Genomic DNA, 12,323 nt, shown 5'->3' with positions numbered 1-12,323 from the left:
GTCTGCAAGTGAGTCACATGCGGCCACCGGGTGCCGCAGTCGCCTGTTGAGGATTTGCCTGGTTACGTGATGGCTGAAGGTTGGGCTCCCCCTTGTGGGCGGACGGGCGGGCGCCCATCCAAACCCACCTTTTGTTCACTCTGGCCTGCGAAGTGTGGCTTCTTGGAACTTTCGGGGCTCGTCTGGTAGGCAGTTTCCTTGATTTGACTCGCAACGGGCGGCAAATGGGCGACACATGCTGTGCGGACACGTGTGTGTGAGGTGATTTAATGGGAGTTGATTCGGGTTTCATCCCCGAGGGGCTGCAGTTGCAGCACATTGTGTTGACTGCGCCCTTGATGGTCACATGGGTAGTGATTTTGTTTGCGAGTGCAAATATTTATGGGAACCACTTGGGGTTGCGTAATGCACTGGGAGGCGATGGGACACTGACCTTCACTTATCTTTAGTTTTCAGCTTATAGCATATTATACTATTTCAGCATATTTTAAACCTATTTTTAACTACAAAATTTTAAATTACCATGTGACTATGCAATTTACATGTGTATCATAAGCCACTAGCAAGGAATAATGAATTATTCATACGTAATAAATTTTACAATTTTATTATTTTATTATAATAATGAAATAAACATTTGTATTTACCCACAGCTACCGCGCTAATTGCTAAGAGGTACCTCAATGTTCGCTATTGACAATGAGCAGAGTTAGGCAGCTCCACAATCACATCTGGAATAATCAGAACTTTATCAAGTGAAATCGGTGATGGACTGGTTACTCGCAACTCCGCAGTTGTACAGCGCGTTCTCCTCTTTGGGCTGCTTGGAAGGGGATACCTATGTGGTCAACCCGAATGCATTGGGTAAGTAATCAACATAAGCGGGATCATCTTTTGGATTTTCATAAATGTAATGCATTCTTGTTGTGCAACACACAGCCATTCTGGAGGAGATCAACTACAAGCTCACCTATGAGGACCAGACGCTGCGCACCTTTCGACGGGCCATTGGCTTTGGCCAGAATGTAAGGTCGGATCTTATACCGCTGCTGGAGAATGCCAAGGATGATGCGGTCCTGGAGTCGGTCATCCGCATACTGGTCAACCTGACGGTGCCGGTGGAGTGCCTGTTCTCCGTGGACGTGATGTACCGCACGGACGTGGGTCGCCACACCATTTTCGAGCTGAACAAGCTGCTGTACACCAGCAAGGAAGCATTCACGGAGGCCAAGAGCACCAAGAGCGTGGTGGAGTACATGAAACACATCCTGGAATCGGACCCAAAGCTGTCGCCGCACAAATGCGATCAAATCAACAACTGTCTGCTGCTGCTGCGAAATATCCTGCACATTCCGGAGACGCATGCCCAATGCGTGATGCCCATGATGCAGTCGATGCCGCATGGCATCTCCATGCAGAACACGATTCTGTGGAACCTCTTCATCCAGAGCATCGACAAATTACTCCTGTATCTGATGACCTGTCCGCAGAGAGCCTTTTGGGGAGTGACCATGGTGCAACTGATTGCTCTGATCTACAAGGATCAGCATGTGAGCACTCTGCAAAAGCTGCTTAGCCTCTGGTTCGAAGCCTCTCTGTCGGAGAGCTCTGAGGATAACGAGAGTAATACCTCGCCCCCCAAGCAGGGCAGTGGCGATTCCAGCCCCATGCTCACCTCCGACCCCACCTCCGATTCCTCGGACAACGGCAGCAATGGCCGTGGCATGGGCGGTGGCATGCGGGAGGGCACAGCGGCCACGTTGCAGGAGGTGAGCCGCAAGGGTCAGGAGTACCAGAACGCCATGGCCAGAGTGCCAGCCGACAAGGCCGATGGCTCCGAGGAGGCCAGCGATGTGACGGGGAACGACAGCGAACAGCCAGGATCTCCGGAGCAATCGCAGCCCAATCGCAGCGAGTCCATGGATGATGGCGACTACGAGGAGCAGAGGCACAGCCAGCTAAACGAGAACGGAGAACGGGATAAAGATGAGGTGAGTACTTGTAATGAAGACCAGTGCCATTTGAATGTACAAATATTCCGCTCTTTCAGGATGAAGTGGAGGAAGAGGAGTACCTACAATTGGCCCCGCCGTCGGAGCCGCTAAACTTAACCCAACAACCAGCTGACAAGGTCAACAACACTACCACCCCCACGTCCAGCCCACCGCAGGGCTGCCTGGGCAATGAGCCCTTCAAGCCGCCACCTCCTCTGCCAGTCAGAGCCTCCACCTCGGCACACGCCCAAATGCAGCAGTCCTACGCGAACCACGTGACTGCGGTCAAGTTGGGCCAAAAGTCGCCCCATGCCGGCCAACTGCAGCTGACCAAGGGCAAGTGCTGTCCCCAGAAGCGGGAATGCCCCTCCTCGCAGTCGGAGCTATCGGATTGCGGCTATGGCACCCAGGTGGAAAATCAGGAATCCATTTCCACCTCCAGCAACGACGACGATGGGCCGCAGGGCAAGCCGCAGCACCAAAAGCCGCCGTGCAACACGAAACCACGGAATAAACCACGGACGACTATGTCGCCAATGGACAAAAAGGAGCTGAGACGCAAAAAACTGGTCAAGCGCAGCAAAAGCAGCCTGTGAGTTCCAAATAATACTTGTAAGCCGATGTTTTACATCTTTACAAGTTGTTTAAAACTTTATATATTGATTATGTACTTATTCTACAGCATCAACATGAAGGGTCTGGTGCAGCACACGCCCACCGACGATGACATATCCAATCTGCTGAAGGAGTTCACCGTGGACTTCCTGCTCAAGGGCTACAGCTATCTGGTGGAGGAGCTGCACATGCAACTGCTATCCAATGCGGTATGTTTATAGATTGCTATTGAAAATGTTATAAATACTTTAATTGTCACATTTCGATTTTCCTAATAACAAATTTAAACACACTTTAACTTGAGACAGAACAAGGTGAAATTCATAAGAAACTTTTAGATCTTTATTTTTAAACAATGAGCTGCTTGTGCAATATTAATTTTTGATGGGCTCATCAAGCTTAAAGTAGATTAGGTTCATTATCCTTCCTATACCTTGTTATTATTACTTTATTTTTGCTATTATATATTATCACAAGACTGAAGAGCATTTTTCTGATTTCCCCACAGAAGGTGCCCATTGATACGTCGCACTTCTTCTGGCTGGTCACCTACTTCCTGAAGTTTGCCGCCCAACTGGAGCTGGATATGGAGCACATCGACACCATACTCACCTACGATGTCCTGAGCTACTTGACCTACGAGGGCGTGTCCCTCTGTGAGCAACTGGAACTGAATGCCCGGCAGGAGGGCAGTGATCTGAAGCCCTATCTGAGGCGGATGCACTTGGTGGTGACGGCCATCAGGGAGTTCCTCCAGGCCATCGACACGTACAGCAAAGTGACCCACTTGAACGAGGACGACAAGGCCCATTTGAGGCAGCTGCAGCTGCAGATCAGCGAAATGTCCGATCTGCGGTGCCTCTTTGTGCTGCTGCTGAGGCGCTTCAATCCCAGCATCCATTCCAAGCAGTATCTCCAGGACCTGGTGGTCACCAATCACATACTCCTGCTCATTCTGGACAGCTCGGCCAAACTTGGTGGCGGTCAATCCATTCGCCTGTCGGAGCACATTACCCAGTACGATATGTCCTTATAACTTATTATTTTCCACTTTTTTAATGCATTCATGTTACAGGTTTGCCACGCTGGAGGTGATGCACTACTATGGCATCCTGTTGGAGGACTTTAACAACAACGGAGAGTTCGTCAATGACTGCATCTTCACCATGATGCATCACATAGGTGGCGATCTGGGCCAGATTGGGGTTCTCTTTCAACCAATTATTTTGAAAACCTATTCAAGAATTTGGGAAGCGGACTATGAACTGTGCGATGTAAGTTGTTATAGAGATTGACTCTTTTGCCTTCACGAAACAACATATTTTTACAGGACTGGTCTGATCTCATCGAGTATGTGATTCACAAGTTCATGAATACTCCTCCGAAGTCGCCACTCACCATTCCCACTACTTCATTGACGGAAATGACGAAAACACACAACCAGGAGCATACCGTTTGGTAAGGATTTCAGAAGTTTTCCTTAAGACAATATATTTAACAGGGGAATAAGCAATTTGTTACAATATTAAAGAGAAATCTAGGATCTAAGATACAACTAACCTAAGCAATAAACATAACATTTTAAAAACTTGTGTACCATAAGAGCAAGATGTCTAGCGTTTTCTTTTAGACATATTTAGTTTTTTTAATCATAACATTATCTTTGGATGTCTTACCACTGATTAATAAAATGTCATTCATTAATTTTTAGGGAACCAAGTATTTATGAGATTCTTAAAAAGCTTACTAACATGACTTTCCCTACGAAAGTGCTTACTAACCACAACTATATTAGGATCAGTTGAACATTTTTATATTTAGTTATTAAATTTGTCCATGTTATTAATCATAAACAATATTCTTTAGCTCTTGGTCGCAGGAGGAGATGGACACCCTGTATTGGTATTATGTGCAGAGCAAGAAGAACAACGACGTTGTGGGCAAGATAGTGAAGCTCTTTAGCAACAACGGCAACAAGCTGAAAACCCGGATTTCTATTATCCAACAACTTTTGCAACAGGTGAGTTTACAGTGAAGATGTTCCAAGTGAATTCATTTAATTGTTTGCCTATCCCTCGTAGGATATTATAACCTTGTTGGAGTACGATGACCTGATGAAGTTCGAGGATGCGGAGTATCAGAGAACTCTGCTGACCACTCCCACTTCCGGCACCACAGAGTCCGGAATCGAGATTAAGGAGTGCGCCTACGGCAAACCCTCAGACGATGTGCAGGTGGGTTTGCTTGATTTTACTGACAGAGTTTAAATATAAATGGATTTCCAACTATGGCAGATCCTGCTTGACCTGATCATCAAGGAGAACAAGGCGCAGCACCTGCTGTGGCTGCAGAGGATCCTCATCGAGTGCTGCTTCGTCAAGCTGACCCTGCGGAGTGGTCTCAAGGCGTCGGAGGGGGGCGAGCACATCATGGAGCCGGTGGCCTACCACTGCATCTGCAAACAGAAGTCCATTCCGGTGGTGCAGTGGAACAACGAGCAATCCACCACGATGCTGTATCAGCCGTTTGTGTTGCTGCTCCACAAGCTGGGCATCCAGCTGCCGGCGGACGCGGGCTCGATCTTTGCCAGAATTCCGGACTACTGGACGCCGGAGACCATGTATGGGTTGGCCAAGAAGCTGGGACCGCTGGACAAACGTGAGTTAAAGTCAACCACACTGCAAAAAACAACCCATTTGTCATGTCACTAAGGTGATGTATATACCGTTATCAACAATTTTTGCTCTCTCTCTGTGTGTGAAATTTTGATCATGGGAATCTCGCCCGTAACCGAATCCAAATCCGTGCCGTGCCTCCATCCATTCCCATTCTCATTGTGTGTCCGTCGGTGTATCTCGATATGCTGTGTGCCTCTCTCCTTCTCCTCCTTCTGGGCTCTTATAGTCAACCTCAAGTTCGACGCCAGCGAGCTGGAGGATGCGACGACGACGAGCCCGTCGCGCTACCATCACACCGGGCCACGCAACTCGCTCAGCTCGGTGAGCAGCCTGGACGTGGACCTCGGCGAGCCCGAGGAGCTGGCCCTCATACCCGAGGTGGACGCGGCCGTGGAGAAGGCCCATGCCATGGCATCCACGCCATCGCCCAGCGAGATCTTCGCGGTGCCCAAGACGAAGCACTGCAACTCGATCATCAGGTGAGCATTGATTACTTCTGATATGTTCTTCTTCTAATTTCCCCTTATCTCGTCGCTACTCCACAGATATACACCCGATCCCACGCCTCCAGTGCCCAACTGGCTGCAGTTGGTCATGCGCAGCAAATGCAATCAGCGCACAGGTCCGGCTGGTGATCCCAGCGATTGGTAAGTGCACTTTGTCCACATGCATCCATATCCATATCCACATCCATACCCATTTCCACATTCATATTCACATCCATATGCAGCGCCAAGTGGTGCGACCTAGCCCAACCTGAGCGAAGACAATGCCGAAAATCTTCAGATTTATGGCACACGGCAGCCGTTAAGGCTCTCCAAACAGCAAACATATTGTTAACACGACGCTGAGCTCTCTCTCTCTCCTCTCTTGGCCAACTGAAGTCAGCCAACTTCGAGCTTTGGGCCGCGATTTATGAACTTTGCGGCCCCTGGTGCATTTACTTTCCTGTGTTGACAGTCGTTGTCGCCAGTTGCGCACTAAATGTCAGCTCCGTTTTGGCCATTGTGTCTGTCGGCCAGTCTCCCTGCCTTCCACTTAGAACTGACTGCACTGGAGTTTTACTATGTAGCTAGTATAGGTTTGGAAAAAGAATTAAAATCAGCATTTTAAGCTAATCTATTAAGGTGTCTGCAAGTTTGCAGTGAGTAAGAAGGTAGTTCTTACAATGGGCAACTCCTTTGGAATGTATTATTGCATACTCTTGTAGAAATTTCTAGCCAAGTTAGTCTAGGATTTAATGGCAATGCCTTTATGTATTTAAAGCACTTTAGCATAAGTATTAGCCATGTTTTTCTCAGTGCAGCTTGGACCACCGCTCTCGACAATCTATCTAGATGCATTTAGAGTGTGTTTCTCATCCGCTTTGGCCATGTGTGTCCGTATTACTCGTACTTTTGGACCGACTCCGACTCCATCTCCGTCTCCATCTCCTTCTCCGTCTCGAGACCCCACACGATCAGATGGAGCTCACCCGCTGGTGGAGCTAGCTGCTCCTGCGATTTTCCGATTCCGATTGCGACGGCTGCTGCTCATGTTGAACAGCGTTTTGCATTTGGGTTTATGACTTTTTGTATGCCATTTTGTTGTTACACCGAAACTCTTAGATTCGCGATAAATAGGCGGTCTGGCCGATTACAGGATAACGCAAAGCATATTGGGACTGCCGTGGCACACACACGCTTGGGAATGAGTTCGCAAAAGGGTGGGGCTGCGTTTAATTTGGGCGTTTGAACGAGTTTCTTTGATTGATATCTGGCAATTAAGAACTGCGAACTCTAATTAAACAGTAATAATATATTGAATTCATGAGTGAGCACAGGTTTTACGCGCTTTGATGTTTTTAAAAACATTTATTGTGTAGAATATCAAATTGCTGAAATCTGATCAAGATTATATTTACATAACTCCATAAGCTTAATTTATTCGATTTGGGAAAAACAAAAATTGTTGGTGTTAAGCAAGACTCAAATTGATTGTTTGTTTTCAGTTTGAAAAGGTTCAAGTAAACAAACAAGTAAGATTCAAGATTTTTAGAATTTTTTAAACATAGTATTTGTGCTTTGATACCCCAACTTTCCACACCCACACTTGTGTTTTTTCCTAAGAATCATTTACACCTTCGCCAGCAGCGAGCACACAGCTATCCGGCGATCAATGCTATCCGTGAAATACATGGGCCTGACCTCTGTCAGCGAACCCAGCAGCAGCAAAAACCCAGCAGCAACATGAGCAGCAATAGCAGCAGCAGCAACAACAGCAGCAGCAGCAGCAGCAGCAGCAGCAACATCAAGAGCAACACGAAATGAAGTCATCGCGATTAGCACGCGCAGCTGAGACAGAGCCTATGAATGTCGGGGCAGTTGTATCTGATAGATACACGTAGACACGTAGTGTGGAGGACAGTGGCTACACTCGCACCCTGCCTGCATAAATTGACTTTGCGTCTCGGTCGCATAAATAAACCAGATAATCGCGGCAGCTGCTTGAAGTCAATCAATTCATTAGGCGCTTACACCGAATTAACTTTAATAAGCCGCCTGAATAATTGGCCATTGTTCTGGGTAATTAGAAATCCGATCTTGGCTATGGGGACCACCATTAATCACACCGCGAGATCTTGACATTTAGCCAGGTCTTACAATCATCCAACAACTGGCGTTGCATCCTTAGAAGAAACTGTCGTCGACCCCATGAGAACCTTTCAGTAAAGTGAACCAGTTTGTGGACTGAAATTTGCATATTTTTTGTGCGCTTTCTGCGTTTTGCTCTTTGAAGGCATGTGATATTTTTATTTATACCTTGCTGATATTTTATTTATTGTTTGCTGCACAAACGCGGTGGTTCCTCTGCCTTTGTCAAACGAGTTTTTTCCGTTACAGTATGTTACTGTTTTTCGATGTATTTGCCTTTTGCGTGGAAAGTAAAAGTCAAATGTTACGCGATCTTTGGCCCCCTGGGGCATCCCCCCAAACTGCAAAGGCAGTGCGTGAGTGCCAGAGTGCAACCAAACAAGTTCTTTTTTCAGTCTGGACACTATAATAAACTATATATAAAAAGCTAGCTAGCTTGCTGAGTCAGCAGTAGACTTCGATCATTAAGGATAAAGTTATCTACTGTGTTTCTAAGCTGAAATATTGTTTAAAAAACTGTTGCACATGCCAGCAGAAGCGGTTAAGTATCTTACAGATACTTTAAGTGATTGCATAACTGTGTAAAAGCTTAGCCAAATTAACACTAGATGCAGACACGCTTTTGTGCCGCTTTTATTGTAGTATTTTTATGTTGTTGCCCTGGGCGCGTGGGCGTTGACAAAAGGCAATTTTCCAAAGTAATTTACTCTGACGCCTGGCGAAAATTGAATTTGACATTTTTCTCATTTTTTTGCTGCTATTTGCCCGAAGTCAGTGGTATAGCCCACTAGGATTGGTCGGCCCACTAGGAAGCCCAAGTCAACAGCTCGAGTTGCAGCTTGAGTTGCACTTTTCAAGTGGCCCGTGGGCTGTGCTTTTTGACTTTACAATCTGTCAGGAACAGCAGCAACACCAACTGAACAGCAGCCACATCGGGCAGAAGACTACTAACCATATATATATATATATAACCGTTGGATTTCCCAGCTTCAATTGGCGACCTTCTGGGATTTCGAATTCATGTTGGGTTTGGCCTGGGTTTTAATATTTTTCCTTCCTCTTTGCTTCTACATTTTGTTAACATTTTGCATTATTATTGGCAATGCACTTTGTTGCTGCTGCACAGCAATGAGTGCAACATGCAGCCGAAACATGGACACCTATTGCTCGCCGGTGGACTGGCGCTGCCACCACATCAATCAGGCCCATAAATCATTTTAATTATTAAATAAACAAGTTGCGGGAATAAAGAACTACTGCAGCCGTGGAGTCTGTTGAGTCATTGTATGCAGAAAATGCAGCTACAACCATAAAGTGTGAGAATATATGGGCTCGGGTAGCAAAGGGTTAATTGGGCAGCGATCTGTAAGGTTTATATGAAAGGAAAGGAATAGGTATTAAAAAGGTACAAATTGGGAGATTGCCAATTTGATGCATTTCATTAGTAGCTTATAATCAACACTTACTGTACTTCAGTCCACCCATTCATTATACTAACCTCATTGTTCGATTCCATCTTCTGTTACAGCGTGGGCCCCACTTCCACAATCGTGGAGGATGAGGGATTGGGCAAGTCCATCAGTGCAGCCACTTCGCAGGCGGCGAGCACCTCCATGAGCACGGTGAATCCCACCACCACCTTGAGCCTGAACATGCTGAACACCTTCATGGGCAGCCAAAACGAGAACAGCAGCAGTTCCGGCTGCGGGGGCACCGTGTCCTCCCTGTCCATGGTGGCTCTGATGAGCACTGGCGCCGCGGGCGGAGGCGGTGGCGTTGGCGTTGGTGGTGGCTGTGGTGGTGGCACCTCCGGACTGGACATGGATGCGGATGCCACCATGAAGACGTCGTTTGAGCGGCTGGAGGGCAACGGATCGCACTTCTCGCGGGCCAACAACCTGGACCAGGAGTACAGTGCCATGGTGGCATCCGTGTACGAAAGGGAGAAGGAACTAAAGTGAGTGCGATTGAGTCCTGGAATCCCAGCTCAAAGGATGACTATTTAACGAATCGCACTGAGCTTATTTTTATTTCAAGGAAAATATTTTTAATGATTTAATTTTAATATGCCTTCCTTTAGATTGACAGATTTCTTCAATGCAATATTTTCTCACTTGCCTTATATAGCCTTTTTCTAAAATATTTTCAATAGTTTAGATGCTATACCTTAGTACACTGAAAATATTGTTTGAACAGATTTCTTCTCCTATGCACATACTCTCAACTATGTCTCCCCTTTACCAAATACTTATTATAAACCTGAATAATTGTTCAACTTACTTCTGAAAGCCAAATGGGTCTTGAAGCATATGTTAAGATAAATAATTGTTATATATTAAGGATGGTGAGATGTGCCACCAAACCATTTCACTCGCTTGTTTTGTGACCCAAAACCACCTAAAGTGATTTTCCCATTGCGTTTACTCAGAAACTGGTAAACAGATATACATTGGCTATCAATGGAAGATAAAGAAAAGAAAATCGAAACCAATGGAGGCGAGGCGAGGCTGTAGTCAAACCCCAGCCAAGATTTCGACCTGGCTAATTGACAATTAGACAGATTGCGCAAATGGCAGCCCGTCATTCTGTCAATATGTCGGCCAAAAAGAGGTAGAAAGCTGGAGAATGCCGGGCATTGCTGAACAGTGTCTCACATAAATTTATGGCAAGCAATTATTCAATTTCAGCCATTTGCGGCTGGCAAACATTTTCCCAGTTTGTATGCGATTTCAATGGCTCTTTTTTTTGGCCACCAAATTGTTCTTGGCCATTTTTTGTTTGTTTTTTCTTCGTTGTTGTTGTGGGGCGAGTAATCTTATGTGTGTGGTGTGCTCATGTTTCGTCTTTTGGCTCACGATCATTGCAGCAGCGACAATGTCTCTTTGGCCTCGGACCTGACCAGAATGTATGTGAGCGATGAGGACGATCGACTCGAGCGAACCGAGTTCCGGGTGCCCCACTATCACTGAGGATCCATAGCCAATCCCAATCCCCCAATTCGATCGGATATCCGAGTTTTGAGTGAGGCCCACCAGCTGGAAATTACTGTACTGTACCTTAATCAATCAAATCAAGTAACATTTTAATTGTAATCATAACCCCCGGCACAAGGATTGTACATTTAATGACCTCTAAATGCAAAAGTATACCTGATTAATTAGCATATATACGCATAACGTAAATTACGCGGTTAACAAAAAAGTCGCAGCAGAAAGTGAAGAAAAGTGCATTATTTGGTGTAATGAGTGTGAGGCTCTGCAGACTGTATGCCTAACCTAGCCCATTAGATACTTAATGTTTAAGTTAACCTTAGTTTCCAATCGTATTCGGTATACTTACCACATACACAAACACAAACAAACACACACACACATGTAAATGGGCAGTTCCTGGTTAAAATAGTGCAAATATACACAGATAAATCTATTTACACGATTAAGAAAGAAGAGCGGCCGGTGTCCAAAGTCCATATGTATGTATATCCTTAGTCATAAGTTATGCTTAGCAGTAATAAAGCTTTCCCTGTAGCCAAAAGCCACAAATCTCCGTCTCTGACTGGGTGCAAATCCAAATGTGAATAATGTGCAGCAAATTGGCGGAGCCGCATAACAAACGAGCGGTGGGCACCGCGAATTAAGGTCATCTGGCCAGTCCGTGGGTCAGGAATCAGGGGGTCAGGGGATCGGGCGAGAAACCAATCTGGGGAGACTCCACGCACGGTAGTCAATAGAACTGAGAAAATACAACTGCGACAAAGAAATATTGAAAAAAGTACACTGAACAAAAGTAACTGGAAAAGCAAAAGAACCTTTGAAATATATAATTCGCAATCTGAAGTTATGCTTTTCATCTTTACAAACACCATCATCAGATGATATATTTAATCAAGTTACTTCAGAAATACTTATAGTTGCAGTGTACTAAATAAAACCTAGGCGACTCAGTTCCAGTCACATATGGGGGGGACTCGGTCTGGCCCATACATAAATGGCAAAACATGGCTAAAACAATTACCAAAATGCGGCGGGCACAACAATCGGCCATCGTAGCATAAGCATACTCGTACTACTCGTACAAGAAATAATAATAATAATTGTGGCCAATTGCTGCTTAGTTGGCTAGTTAATTGCAACATGGCCAAGACGACAGTCCCCGCTCGGCCCACTCTCGATGGCCACGAGTTCTTGACTCGACTTCACTTGGCTAGAATGGCGAGAGGCTTTTGGGAGGTAAGTGTTCACTGTGGTTGCAGACCACTTCGGAAATGGCTTAATATAAGTTCCGTTTTGGCCACGTTTATTTCCTCGTTTTATTGTTGGCCAAAATGCGCATATTATTTAATTTATTCACGGACAATATTGGAGCTTAATAATATACTTAAGGCTTATACTTAAGGCACAATG

At 45.7% G+C, this 12,323-nt stretch overlaps 1 protein-coding gene across 1 annotated transcript; it reads left to right on the top strand.

Annotated features, from left to right (window-relative positions):
• The first annotated feature begins 699 nt into the window (after positions 1–699).
• Positions 700–11,462, top strand: LOC122626771 (protein timeless). Its single transcript, XM_043807147.1, is given in 15 exon segments — positions 700–748; positions 751–864; positions 940–1,991; positions 2,051–2,586; positions 2,677–2,818; positions 3,118–3,626; positions 3,685–3,883; positions 3,940–4,067; positions 4,476–4,629; positions 4,691–4,843; positions 4,904–5,267; positions 5,514–5,766; positions 5,833–5,934; positions 9,449–9,877; positions 10,787–11,462. Coding segments are annotated over 15 exon segments (4,287 nt in total). The 3' UTR covers positions 10,890–11,462.
• The last annotated feature ends 861 nt before the right edge of the window (positions 11,463–12,323 follow it).

Source organism: Drosophila teissieri, chromosome 2L (genome assembly GCF_016746235.2).
Source record: "Drosophila teissieri strain GT53w chromosome 2L, Prin_Dtei_1.1, whole genome shotgun sequence".
In the NCBI taxonomy this organism is placed as follows: Eukaryota; Metazoa; Arthropoda; class Insecta; order Diptera; family Drosophilidae; genus Drosophila; species Drosophila teissieri.
The sequence above is the reverse complement of the archived record's forward strand: the minus strand, read 5'-3'. Positions and strand labels throughout refer to the sequence as shown.